We start from the raw sequence: 14,737 nt of genomic DNA, 5'->3' as shown, positions 1-14,737 counted from the left end.
GTGACTGACTCTAGATGACCCCTATTCTTTGACATTTATGCATGAATCACTATTCAGTTACACATGATTGACATATGAATGTTTCCATGTGGAAGTCACTATGGCAAATAAAATATTGTGTGGATCATGCCAAAAACATAGTGTGTAGGGGAGATTAACCTCTGCAAAACGTATCATTTCTCCATCTTGCCCTGCCTCTGCAAACACCATCAGGCACCCTCCTCCAACCTAATTGACCTCAGTCAGGTAGAAAAAGGCACCTTGGGTGGTAAATACAATAGCAGTGAGCCTTTACTTGCTACTTCCATAATGATATATATCTCCCAGAAGAATAAACAATACTTTCCCAGAAGCATAAGCAAAAGCTCCTGGAGATGGTATTTGTAAGTTACACTATGCAATGTTTCGCATCAAATGCTTGACTTCTTTGCCAGAGTTGGTGCCTGTGGTAGTGGAAGGCCTTGTGGTGTGTCTATACACCAATCTTGAAGTGAATGAGCACACATTCGAATGTAGTTTTTGGTTTTCACTAAAGTGGTGTTGTAGAGATCGATGGGTCTTGTGTTCTACCATTCGCACCCTTCTGTAGTGGTGTCATTTTCGCGTTGTTTGAGCAGTAGGAGACGTGAGTCATTTGACCCTCTGCCTAACCTTTACGAGCTGTGGAGGTGTTGTCTGTCACTGTGGGGTCTTGCTCAAACATTTATTTTTCTTTACTGTGATATTAGTGAGTGGTTGTGAGAATAGTAGTGGCACGGTGTATGTAGCTAAGCTGCACTGCATAGGCATTCTGAAGAAGAACAAGGCATCAGGAGGAAGGTGCTGTGCCTGCTCTGTTCCATGAACACCAGGGTGATCTATCTTTGCAAGCTAATCTGGTGGCACAAGTCGTTTGATGCTTCTCTTTTTGGGCCATCACATTTTTTCTTGGATATCCAACTTAATTCTATGTTCTCATTTAGGTCGAGGGGTGCATGAGGGTGTCTTTGGTTGGGGAGGGGTTTGAAGAGACCGTTCGATTTTAAGGATGTGTGGACCTTATTCAAATCTTAAATTGCAATGCATGTAGATTGCATCAGCGTGAAGTCAATAGAAACATAACTTCCCCATTACAGAATTGCTTTAACTGGTGGTGCTGCACAAGCAGCGGCAATGCATGTCCAAGATACCACTCAATGTGAATTGTGATTGTGATTGCGTTTCCTCTATTCCCACTTTTCCCCCACCTAATTTTACCAGCGTCATTGAGCGCTCATCAACCACCTTTGCTTATTGTTGGACTGCTCAGTTAGAAAACATTTCACTCAAAGTCTAAGGGATATTTTTGTTGTCGTTCCAGGTCATCCTCCAAGAAAGGACGACGCAGGTAAGGCCTTGGCACTTTGTGATAAATTGTTATATATATATATATATATTGTATTTCAATTAGCACTTTTCTTGGCTTTAGAATAGTCCATGAACTTAACCGCTGTTTAGGATGTACATATCAGTCATTATGCTCTCACTGATAAAGTGCATATTGTTCAGTGTCCTAAAATTGTGGTTGCAATTTAACATAATTATTGGTCCAATTGTGACATTGCATCAAAACCAGACAATCCCATGCCTGACTAGGCTTAATCACATGTGCCCACATTCATAAAATGTAGTGGTGTTGGACAGTTTTCATTACTTGTACAAAAAAAATGTTTCTCATCAATAAAGCGAAACAAAACATTTAGTTTTCCTTATTTCTTCTTACACTAATAAAAGAAAAAATGTGCCTTTGGAGACAGACCAGAAGACTTGTTCAGCCAGTCTAAGTAATACATAATGGTGTCCCTAACCCAAACAGCCTTTCATCAGTCACAGGCAAGGGCTTATTGCAGACTCCTACAGCGCCTACGGTGTAGCAGGACCCCTTTCCACAGGGAGCCTCAATCTGAGGTCATAACACAGGCCCTGCAGCCCCTGCAGAATAGGGGACCCTAACCCTACAGGGGGGGGCTCTTCCCTTGCAGATGTCCCCCACTCAGACCCAGACCAATGAATAGTTGTGAGATATGAGGTTATGGGGGGGGGAGGGGAGTATAGGGGAAGGGGGTTCTCCTCACATCCTGAGGACGAGCCCCACCATTTTGCATTACGCTACTGCCACATCAGCCCAGAACCTCCGCATGTAAGCGAGCCAGCAAGACAACGCCAATAAGGAGGGATCTGTGATATCTAAGTTTATACGGAGACAACATAATTGAGACAACATAATTGTAGGTTACACCACTGGTGCCAGGCAAGTAATTAGCATTTTCTCCTATATCTGCCGCTGACCTGTTGGTGGGTGGGAATTTCTTTTTAATTGATCTACAACAGCCTTGGATAATGATGTTAACGAGATTGCAGTGATGTTTCCCCTTTTACAGAATCAATGCTCTGTGATTCGTTTCACTCATATGATCTCAGGAGACACTCCTTTAATATAGAACACTTATAATTTCATATCTCCAGAGCCGCTTCGGTGTTCCAAAAGCTATTGCTGCGCTGAGGAACGTGTTCAGCGGAAGGAAGCCTCCCCTGGGCGCATTTCATACCCTATCAGGCTTCTTTGCTTCTAACAATCAAATCACTCTCCTCTCCTGCACTCAGGGTGACGCCACCCTTTCAGTTCTATGACTCTTCGCAAGGCTGTGAACTGTCTGCTACTTTGCAGGCCTCCTGGCCAATTACTCATTTCCCTGCCTGCAGGCCCACCACTCATTTGTAGCCTGACACGTTATTCACAGTCCCTTCAGGACTAAGGGCTGATCCATTTCTTGCAGGTTACCATTCCACTTCTATTCAGGGCCACTGCCTCTTCTTACCGCTTCTGGACTTCCTGGTCCCTTCCACTCCTCAGCGCCCTTTTAGAAATAGACCCGAGCCCGATATAACATAATTGGTAACATAAATAGGATGAAATAGGGAATCCCTATTTCTCCCCATTTTGATTTTAATGCTTAGTGTTAGTAGTTTAATTTTAAGGAGAGTGTACTATAGGTTTCTCATGTTCTCTGGCTTCCCTACTGGTGAGCTAGCAGTTGCATTTCCACTTCTAGCCATGCACACATATCTTCCTACTCCAGTCTTCAGAGCTCCTCATTCTGTTCTTTAGTCTTAGATGGCCCATCCCACTCCTATCCACAGCCATAGACACCTCTTACCTCATTTCACCCCCCCACCACCTCCACCAGTACCTGCAGTACACATTCTCACAAACTCTTCAGCCACTGTTGTGACTAGTCAAGCTTCCTTGACTGCGCATGCCTCCCAGAAGTGCCAGTGTTTTGATGTTTCCTCTGAAACTTGCAGGAGAGTCAAAGAAATAACCCCACACATTAATGGAGAGGACATTTTGCCACTCTAACTCCAATCTTCAACTACTTTGGGAAAGTATTTGTTTTTGGTCGTGCCATATTTTCAGCAAACGAGGAGAGTTAAAAGACAACCTGTCAGTGCCTCTACTTGTAATACCATCACATGTGCACCAGAACATGGGAGGTGCATAGACAGGGAGCTTACACAGATGGAACCCAATAAATCAACTGTGGTTGAGCGTCTCCCAGACCACCCATCCTCTTGGGATGGGTTTCCCAGCTTTTACCTTCTCTCCAGCTCAGTTTTACAGCTCTCCTATGGCTTCTTCAAAGACCAGGGCTTGCAAATGACTTAAACACCATTAATACAACCTGTATTTAATATGAAAGAGAACCATGAGCCGAACCTTCAACTTATTCCATTTTCGCCTCATTTCAAAAGACGGCACCGACAGGAAAGCAGATTCTCTCTCACCCCAATTTCAAAAGTAGCTCTTCACCAAAATTTGCTTTTGCTTTATTGTTAGAGAAACAATTCCAGCAGCACATGCTGCAGCTGCAAATATAAATATGTATTTATTATTCAAAGGACTATGGGGGTTATTACAACTTTGGAGGAGGTGTTAATCTGTCCCAAAAGTGACGGTAAAGTGACGGATATACCACCAGCCGTATTACGAGTTCCATAGGATATAATGGACTCGTAATACGGCTGGTGGTATATCCGTCACTTTACTGACACTTTTGGGACGGATTAACACCACCTCCAAAGTTGTAATAACCCCCTATGTGTTTCAAGCAGTGTCACGGAAAGATCACAGCTCTCATGGTCTGTTTCCACGAGTCGAGTTTGAATGCATGTATAAGTTACTTGTAGAACAAATCTAGCCAAAATGCTTTGCATTACCGTCAGAGGCGGCCGCCGCAAATGTCAGGGGGGCAGGGGAGCACCAGGGAAAACAACTTAAAAAAAACAACTTACCATTCTCATCACGCTGCCGTCTCCTGCTGCCTCGCTCCTCTTGTGATGTTCCAGCATTCACTGGGACACCAGCACACGCTCCCCAGCAATCCTGGCACTCCTTGCATGCTGAACCTAGCATGAAAGCAGCAACAGGATTGGTCTGAGTGGCTCGGACTGCCGCTCAGAGACAGCCCTGTGGTCTGTGTAGTTTCTCCAGCCGGGCTGTTAAAAACAGCTGGGCTGGAGAAACCTAAGTGCGCAGTGTGTTTGGCCAGCCTGCGATGGCCGGCCAAACACACCTGCGCACTTAGGTGCACTCTCTCCTCCTCCCACCTCCCTTGGCCCAGTCCCACCCCTCCCTGCACTGAAGGCTGAGCCAGCTGATGAAAAATAAAACAATAGTATGCTATTGTTTTATTTTTCATCTGGTGGCTCAGCCAATGGGGCGACGCTCCTCCACCATTGCGGAGGAGTCGCCCCTGATTACCGTACAGAGTCAAAGGCAAGGATGCAGCCATTGAGTGATTGGAGAAGTTGCTGGTTTCTGGAAGCATTTCTGCATGTGCTGCTGTTTTCAATATTCCAATCTGTTATGTTATGATATGTTATGCAGCTTGAATCGCCATCAATACACCGATATGTGAATATAAACATGAGGACTGGACTACAGTCTCACAATTAGGATTGTGGTAACTTGAGTGAGATGGAATTCACAAAAGATAGAAAACTAAGCCGTTCATACATGATTCAAATCCCACTCTAAGTATATGCCATGTATTGGAAACAATAGGTCTTCCTACAGACATGTAAAGCTGCTTGTAGCAGAAACCTAATGAGGGCCCATGTACACATTTTCAGAACTAGTGGCGTAACATGGAATGAGGAGGCTGCCCTAAAAAAGGCTGGTGAGGGCCCTGAGAGTCCTGTCATGGGTGGCTAAACCAAGGCCTTTGGGGTGAGCGGAGGGCTCCCTTAAGTGTAGAGGTCGTCCTTCACTGAAGTGCCTTCACTGCACTGCTTTATACCCTTAGTCAGAACGTCCATTACTTATGGAATGTGCGCTTCTTGTTTGTGGGGTGTGAGTTTGGTGAGTTCATGGTCTGTGAATAAGTTCAAGGCCTTTTTTTTCTTCTCTAGTTCCTCCAGCCAAAAGAGTAAAAGCAAAGAAGAAAGAAAACACAGAAAACGGTAAGTTCATTTCCCATGTTTTCAGTTCCAGATGAATATATAATGACAAGCCTAGCACACATTTGGTAGATTACCAGGGTTCATCCATTTCGCTTGCTGAATCATAGTGCTGTCCCTTTCGCTATACTTTATTTCTTTATTTGCACAGGAGGTTTCCAGAGGACGGCACCAGAAATCATTCTACAGCACTGAAACTTTATGGAAGCGCTTCTATTCAGGATTGAACTAAATATGACATGGCTGGACAGTTGTACATGTTTCCAGAAAGAACCTCTGGATGCTGCAACACAATTGCTAAAATAGAGTGACTTGTACACACTTTTATTTGAAGTTGGCATTACTACCACAGAAAAGGTTAAGTGGTCCTAGTACCTGATAGGGCTTCTCCCAAGCCCCAACTCAGCTACAGGCCTGGAAATACACTAGTTTGCCTCTCACTGTCTGATATGTACCACTTTGGGCTAAGCTTGCACTCTCATTACACAGATGAGCCTACACATACCAGAATGCATTAGGGAAGAAAGCACTACATAAGTTACTACCGCCAGATAAGGAACTGCTTTGAAATAACCATATTCGCATATATGTCGAATTCTTATGTTGAACAAGTGGCACAGTACAATGTATATGATGGTGTCTTTAAAGTGCTGCTGAACAAATCTAGCGCGAGATCAATTAAATAATGCACAGGACAACAATACGGACATGAAAACTGTGTCAGGGAAAGGAATGAGCAATAGGGGTGGTGTCAGTAGTGTGCAATCCCAGCATTAGGAGGCGCTATGGGGCAACTACTAAATACATCTTTGGCCCATCCATGTTCTTTGTTACAAATTATTCGAAATTTGCCATAATCCAATCCATGAAAATATGCTTGCTTCTTTTAACTAACCCTCCTTCCAATTTTATTTGTCAGCTTCATGTGGCATTCGTTACGTGGCTTTGCCAATGATGACAAACAAACAAACTAAAGTCATTCCTCACATGTGCTTGGCATCTGGTTGAAAAGTTTAGCACTTAGTCCACTATTATCTCGGTGCACTACAATATTGAAGAGGCCGGGTAAGGGTAATCAACCATAAGTAATCGTAGGTTTAATATAACTCTAGACCACGGCTAAGGTCTGTATCAGTTCTTAAGGCCTGTGAACCTTAGTTACATGCCTGAGCTGGAGGCAAGGGCATATAACGAGAAAGAAGGTCTTTAACAACCAGTATAGCCCAAGGCAGAAGAGCTCTAATGTTGTTGAAGCATTCCACTGGCTGAGAGTTGAGTGTTCTTAATTAAACAGGGAGAAACAGAAAGGCAAGCATTGGAATGTTAGAGCAGACGGTCCAGCCATTATTGGACTTGAGCTGCTTCATTATCTTCAATGGAGCACTCTACATTCCATTGTGCTAATAGGGATTAGAATAAGGTCTGAATAGAGTGAGTGGGCAGAGGACATAAGGTAACAATTATTTAGGATCGTAGTGGGGGCAGCAAAATACAACTATTGCATAAAACCGGTGTTCAGAGTGTTTCCAAGAGATCACAGAGGGATTTTAAACCTATACTGATTAATAATAGTATTCATAACGGGGTCTGATTACATCACTGCTGTTCCTCGGTGAAGAAGGAACATTTGTCATCAGAAAGATATTAATACCCGCTAACGACCACATGGACAAGTTTGTTAGGGAAAACCAAACATGAAATGTATTTTGTTAATCCCTAAAAATCCCTGGCTACCTTGGTTTACGTTATCCCCCTCCATCATTTTTATTTAAATTTATTTATTGGCGTTTTAATCATAATACATATACAGAGAGGTAATACAAAGGTCATAGTCTGCATGTATCATGACATGACATCACAAGTAACATGTAGTACAGTCTGTATCAAGATGGATGCTGGACATGAGTTCAAGGCCACCATATCAAAGTGACAATATGTATACCTGGGGAGAGAAAATCTCAACTCAACAGTTTTATCCCAGGAACTGCCAATTAAAAGAATTGCGGTATAACAATAAGATCCTTAAGTAACATTGCAACCTAGTAGAATAAAAAAATAAACATCTATCTGGATCAAGCAATTTGAGAGAATGTATCTTATCAGTGATGCACTTCGGTGTGGACAGAGAAGGGGGGGAGAGAGGGTAAAGGATATACATCTGTACAGAGTCCCATTGAGCAAGGGAAAGGGAGGATGCAAGGAAGGGCAGTGCACAGTCCGTGAGACATGTAGCTGTGTGTTTCCAAACTAGGTCGGCACTTCTTATTGGCATCATGTTCGACGACTCAGACCTAAGCTGAGTATCAAGTGGACATCCCAAGGAAGAACCCTCTACCAGTGTCAAGCTATCTCAGGCAAGTTTATTTTGTCTGATACATGTTGTATGTGTCCATCCCAGGCCTCAGTGTGAGTAGTGGCTCCTTACAATCTGCGGCAACAAGTCTTGCCTCAGCCTCGGCTACTGCCCATTTGTGGGTCGCTCTCAGCCAAGTATTTACTGTAGGGGGTGTTGCGCCTTCCACTGAATTGCGATAAGGTTCTTGTATAATATAGTCGCTAGATCCGTGAGTTTCAGGTAGTGCTTATTATGTTTAGTACGCAATACTATTCCCAGCAGGCAAACCAGCGGATTAGCGGAAATATGGACCTCCACAATGTCTGATATCAGCTCCATTACCCGGTTCCATGCTCGTTTCAGCAGAGGACACTCCCAAACCATGTGTATAAATGTTGCACCATGTAAATTACATCTAGGACATTTAGGATGCGTCTCAGGAAACATTTTGCTGAGACGATGTGGTCTGAGATAAGTCTGGTGTACATAATTAAACTGTGTGTATTTGAGACGTGTATTGCAGGAGACTTGTTGAACTTGCTCAAGAGCCATGCACCATTGCTTAGATGTAAGTGTCATGGACAAGGAGTCCTCCTAACGCTCCCTACTTTTAGATGGGGAGCCGTTTCCCCCTTGTAGCACTGTGCATAAGGTTGAAATTGCCTTAGGGCCCAAATCGTGAGTTAGTGATACAATGCACCAAACTGGGACAGACCTGCCTCTTGCCATGGTGTTGAGACATATATTTCCTGGAGTTTGTTTAAGGTTGGTAAGCTCCATAAAGGAATCTGGGGCGCATAGGGATGTGGGGCTCGTTTGGTTGTATGCAGCACTTCCATGTTTGTTTGGCAACCTGTATACTCCCTCCTCCCATTGGTTTATCTGGGGAGAAAGCCATCCCAAAAGATCTATATTCCCTAGGAGCTCTTTCACCATGTTACCTTCTTCCGCCGACACCTTCATCAGCCACTTCATTGGCCACTGGAGCTGTGCTGCTGCGAAGTTCAGTTCAAGATCCGGGACCCCAAAGTGCCCTTCTAAGCTAGGGTATTGGAGAACTGAGAGTGACTTCCGTTTCCTTGCCTGACCCCATATGAGGGTTGACAGCAAGCAACATGAGGTGGCAAAAAAGGATGTCAGCAGGAGCACCGGTATGGTTTCGAAGAAATACAATAGTCTTGGGAGGACCAACATCTTTGCAATCAACGCCCTCCCTGTGGGCGACAACAGCAAACGTACCTAGAATTGCAGGGATCGGCGTATGGATGCTAGCGCTTTCCCGTGGTTACCATCCAAAAGGTCCTTGGCCGTGTGGCATACATTCACTCCTAGATACCGAAAGATGTGTAAAGCCCAAGGTAGGCGGTTGACCGGTAGTAGATGGCATTGGGCTTGCTCAACCTTCCGCAATGGGAATATGCAGGACTTACCCCAGTTAATTTTGAGTCCTGTTAAGTCACCAAAGCGTCCAAGTATATCATATAAGTATGCTAGTGTCGAGGTTTGGTCCCGTATGTAAATAAGAACATCGTCGGCATACAAGGAGACAATATGCCTGGCTGTTCCCACCCTAATCCCCCAGTCCGGCCATTTCTTATGTAATATGGCAGCGAGTGGCTCCATAGCTAGGGCAAACAGCACCAGTGACAAAGGGCAACCCTGTCGAGTGCCTTGTTCTACACTGAAGGAGTGTGATAAATATTTGCCTAGCCGAACCTGGCCTTTGGAGTTAATATATAATATTTTAATCCATCACAGAAAATTGAGGCCCATGCCAAAATCTTGTAATATTTGAAGCAAGTAGCTCCAATTAATTGTATCAAATGCCTTTTCAAAATCTAGGGACACTGCAACTGGAACGTTGGGGTCCACTTCTAAGGCATCCACTATATGACATAGGCGTCTGATGTTGAAATGTATGGCTCTATCCAGTATGAAGTCGTTCTGGTCCACATGAATTAAAGTTCGCAATAGGGGGAGTAGCTTATTAGCAAGGATTTTGCTCAATATTTTATAGTCTATATTTAACATAGAAAGTAGTCGGTGAGAACTCACCTCCATGGGGACTCTTCCCGGTTTAGGTACTACAATAATTAGGGCTACACTGAGGGAAGCGGGGAGGGTGCCTCGCCTGTGGGCCTCCATATAGACCATATAGACTTCTAAAAGGCGCAGGGCAAGGGCATGACTATATGTGGCGTAAAATTCAACTGGGAACCCATCAGTACCCGGTGTCTTACCATACGCCATCTGTTGGGTAGCTATCTTGATTTCCTCTAATTGCAGGGGTTGTTCCAGTTCCTGTCTTTGTGATGGTTTCAAAGTGGGAAGTGATCCTTTTAGTAGATATTCCTGTATAAGTTGTAAGGGTGCATCCCCAAGGGGATGAATATAGCTCTTCATAATATTTAGTAAACACGTCATTGATGCCTGTTTGAGTAGTTGTGACATCACCTTTATGATTCCGGATAGCTCCTATCAGTGTTTTTGGTACCTCCGTCCGCAACAACCACGCCAGCACCCTTCCAGGTTTGTCCCCCTCAGCATGCTGGTGGACCATCGAGACTTTATAATCCAAGTCACTCAACCATTGATGTTCCTCCCAGTATCTGCTGCACATTGGCGCCAATCTCGATTTGGCTTGAGGCAATGCAACTGCTTTCCGCTCTGTGGCGCGGAGTTGTGTCTCTAACTCCAGCACACTGCGGGTCAGCACTCTGCGTACCCCCCATGTGGTAGAGATGCAGAGTCCATGCATAGTGACCTTCATAGCTTTCCATTCCCTTTCTCTAGTTGTTCCATTGCCTGTATTGTCAGTGATATATGTGGTTATCTGTGTGGCTATTGTGGTGCGCAACACAGCATCCTGTAAGGCCTCAGTGCACAAGCGCCAGGAAGTTATAGCAGGTCTCGTTCCTCCCCTTTGGAGAGTAACCATGAGCGGGTTCTGATCTGAAAGAGTTCTACACAGGTATTCGGATGTTCATATCAGCGGCCAATACTCTGAATTACAGAAAAGGTCATCTAAGCGTGTGTGTACCTGGTGTCCTGGTGCATAATAGGAGTATTCACGCTCCCCCGGATGACCCATCTGCCAAAGGTCATGGAGGTCCATGTTCCTAGACCACTGCTGAAAGTATTTTGTGGTGTGTATGCACGATGTACCAGATAGCAGGGGAAAGATCTATCCAAGTCTGAATCTTGTGTACAAATATGCGTCCATCAATAGTACCCTCAACCGCCACATATTGGCCCTTGGTATCTATTGATATTCTTTCCTTCACAAAAGGGACCTCAGGAGCAATTCAGACAAGGACCCCTCTGCATAAACAGAGTATCCCGTGCCAAACACTTGCCCAACCCATCTCTTGCTCACCTTTTCTAATTCACGCTTGGTGAGGTGGGTTTCCTGTAAGCAGGCCCGATGTACGTGTTGTCACCTAAGGTATGCATAAATCTTGTTCCTTCTGGCTGGCGTAGCTATGCCCCTGACCTTCCATGTAAGCACATTATAGTTAGTGGCCATACGGAATAGGTAAATGTGTCCATGTCTAGGCATCTCCGATCCCACCTGTATCATATCCACCCCCCCCCTCTGCCGTTACTCCCATCAAGGTATCCAGATAGCGTGAAGAACTCCCCTTCCCCAGCCCTGAGTGTGGAACAACATCATGTAACCCCTTAACAAACTAGGTAATAAGTGAGCAGCAGGTACTTGCATTTCAATCATGTCCGTGCTGGAAAGTTCAACAATGGGAGGCGTGTCCAATTGAAAATATCTTGCGGCGTCAGTGTGTGCCCTCTTGGATTCTTCTGAGGCAGACCCCTGAGTTTGTTTGCAACAACTGACCCCCATGTCTACCTGAGGGCCCCCTGGTCAAATACTTCCCTGGTGCCTAATTGAGTGCTGTCAAGAAGGACATTGTCTTTATAAATCATCTGCAGAGTGAGGTGTGACCCGTGGACTCAGGTGTGCGAGTACAGTGGAAGAGGATGAACCACCAGTATCCGAGCCAGAATCCAGAGTCTGCTCGGTCTGTATGGGTTGGCAGTGCAAAGTGATACTTATTTGACCGCTTCTGCTGCTTCCATTTGATCCCTACTTGGCTTTGACTTGAGTGCTTTCTTTTTCCGAGATCAATTCTTAGGCGTGAGCCACAGCATACTTTCCGTGTTCTTACTCTGTGATCCTGCTAGGTTCTTAGCTTGAAGCCATGTCCAAACATCTTCTGAAGAGTGAAAAATGTGGTTCTGTTCATTATCAGATACACGAAGCTTTGCCGGGAACAGCAGAGCATATTTCAAGTTCACTTCACGTAGGTGTGCCTTGTCCTTGGTGTAGGAGTTACATTGACGTTGCACTGTCATGGTGAAATCTGTATAGGCCGTGATAATGCTGTCTTCATATTTCCAAGGTCCTTTGGTCCGAAACCTCTGAAGGGGCAAGTCTCGGTATTTAAGCAGCCGGGCTATTAATGGTCGTGGTTGGGCACTAGGTGGTGGAGGCCGCCCCGGGATATGGTGTGCCCGTTCAATTGTGAAAAACTTCGGGACCTTGCCTTCTAGTACTGTGTTAGTAAGCCAGCTCTCTAGGAATAGTTTTGCACTGGGACCTTCTTCGTGTTCTGGAAAGCCAAGGTAGCGGATATTATTTTGAAGAGAACATCCTTCCGCATCCTCTGCTCTGCGTTGAAGCGTGGACACCTCGGCCTCCACTCTCTTCAGCTGATCCTTCATCTTCTGGACTGACCGGTTCACAGCATCAAGGGTAGGTTCTGCTTTGCCAACCCAATCGGTTAGCTAGCAGTGATCTGCTCGTAGTAGGTTGACCTCTAAAGAAATTGTGTCAATCCGAGTTTCCAAGGAGAACTTCATGTCCGATATGGCCTGCAGTACCTTGTCAAGTTGTATGGAATGTGTGGCCAGTGTGGCTTCGAGGTGCTGTAGGTGGTTTGAAGCTTTTTCTGGATGGTTGGAGGGTGTTCGGGTTGCAGGCGCCTCCATCAACAGTGTCTTGATGGCCCTAGTCTTCCCCATCATAGTGAACGGTGTGCTGGTGGTCGAGGAAATAGCAGGGTGTTCAGCTTGTCCGTTATCTCCTTCTGTGAATGCTAACTACAATGTCGCGGCCATCGCAGGTGCAGAGGTGTCCTAATGCACCCTCAGGCAGCTGCCCGGATCTCCTCTGGTGTCCCTCTGTCTCCAATGACTAACCCCCAGTAGCTACGGCTACCTTATCTTCAGGCCCATGGGCAGGCGTGTCACCTGGCTCCGGAGGGAGGGGGAATGTCAATGGCCATTGCAGAGGTCTCAACCCAGCGCTGTCCTCATCATTGTAGGCCCTGCACAGCTGCCACTCACCGCCTGGTCAGGTCGCATTGTCCAGGTACCGCTCTTTCCGTCCTGCACCAGCGTTGCTAACAGGTGGGCCCCAGGGAGGATCCCCGATGGCAGTCAGTGGAGCCCAGGCGGCGTGCAGTCTCTCTCCTCCTGGACCCCACAACGCTGCACCTCACCTCCAGGCCCAGCTGGGCTGTGCCTTCGCACCTCGTGGGAGCCCTTGTCAGTACGAGCCCAGATACACTTTGCCTGCTGGCATCTGGGGAGTCGTCACTGGCCCTCGGGAAAGGCCCCAGCACTGCTCAGGCCACCTCTTTGTGAGCCGCAGCCCATCCTGTAGGCCCACACGACCGCAGCGGGCAGATGTGTTCCCTGATATCAGGGGGACCGCCAAGGGGTGTCCCTGGGCCCAGCAGTCACGTCGTCACTCTCTCCCCAACCTCCTGTCGGAGCAGCTCTCTCTCATACCGGGCTGAGCTGCGCACTCTCTGGATGCGGTCCGCCCGTTGCCTGCCGTCTGTGTGCGCAGCTGTGCGCCGGTGATCTCTTCAAGGTAGTATTATCACCGCGGGTCCCCCCAGAGGGTCAGCAGGACAAGGTCTCCCCTCTTCACTGTCATGGGGGCCGGATGTTGCCAATTAAGTAAGGATATTTTTAGGGCTCGCACGGAGCTTCGTGGTCAGCGATCCAGCACGGTCGCCATCTTGGCCATGCCCCCTCCATCATTTATTTGCCATGTGCACCAGTTTTCAACAACCTCTGATAAACCTCTAGAACCCTCAATTCAAAGCAGTTATAGGAAAGGTAGGAACAATATTCTAGCACATTCCCAAACTGAGTAAGAAAAGAACAGTAGAGGCAATTGAAACAATTGACAGTAGAAAACTAATGAAACAGATCAAATCATAAATGAACTAGTTAATTAAGGGGAAATCGTTGCAGAAGTGCAGAGTAAAGAAATTATTCAATCACTTCAAGCTCCCATACTGCACATTGGACAATATGTGCAACAAACTAGAGAATACTACAGATCACTCTCAAAGTCAATAGTAAGATTTCCAGGAGAAAAAGACAGCAGAAGATTTTCAATACCAAAACCAAACAGAAATCCAAGGCAGTTCATTTGATAGTCAGACGCTCAGAGTCATTTTAAGGCATGTTCAAAGTAGGCAATTTTCCAGGGCTCCCATTGTTCAAGGTGTGTCTCTCTCTTTCTCTGTCTCAGCCTCTCTTTCCTCCTCTGCCGCCCTCAGCGCCTGCCCCTCTAACTGTATTTTCCTAACCACCCTCTACATTTCTGCCCATCTCTCTTTCTCCTCTCACATAAGTATTGCTGTATCATTTCTCTCTCCTTCCCTAACCGTACCCCTTTTTACTTCCCTCTCTACTTCTCTGTTTACCACCCTCTATCTTGCTGTTCATGTTACTCCCCTCTGTGCTACTTGTCTTTCTCTACCTCTTTCCTCTACTTTTAGATCATCTTCCTCTTCTTCCTCTCTCTCTCACATTCTCTAAAGCTCTATCTTGCTGTACTTCATCTCTCTCTACCTCACTGATCACTAAACCTCTGACCTTCTCTCCAGG

At 45.9% G+C, this 14,737-nt stretch overlaps 1 protein-coding gene across 2 annotated transcripts in view; it reads left to right on the top strand.

The window, feature by feature from the left end:
* Nucleotides 1–14,737, top strand: part of SRRM4 (serine/arginine repetitive matrix 4) — a 248,649-nt gene that overhangs the window by 154,742 nt on the left and 79,170 nt on the right. For both annotated transcript variants that reach the window (XM_069214474.1, XM_069214473.1), the window contains 2 exons: nt 1,340–1,366; nt 5,431–5,481. In XM_069214474.1, coding sequence (XP_069070575.1) covers nt 1,340–1,366; nt 5,431–5,481 — 78 coding nt within the window. The remainder of the gene's footprint in view (nt 1–1,339; nt 1,367–5,430; nt 5,482–14,737) is intronic.

Source organism: Pleurodeles waltl, chromosome 11, assembly GCF_031143425.1.
Source record: "Pleurodeles waltl isolate 20211129_DDA chromosome 11, aPleWal1.hap1.20221129, whole genome shotgun sequence".
NCBI classification, from domain to species: domain Eukaryota; kingdom Metazoa; phylum Chordata; class Amphibia; order Caudata; family Salamandridae; genus Pleurodeles; species Pleurodeles waltl.
The sequence above is the reverse complement of the archived record's forward strand: the minus strand, read 5'-3'. Positions and strand labels throughout refer to the sequence as shown.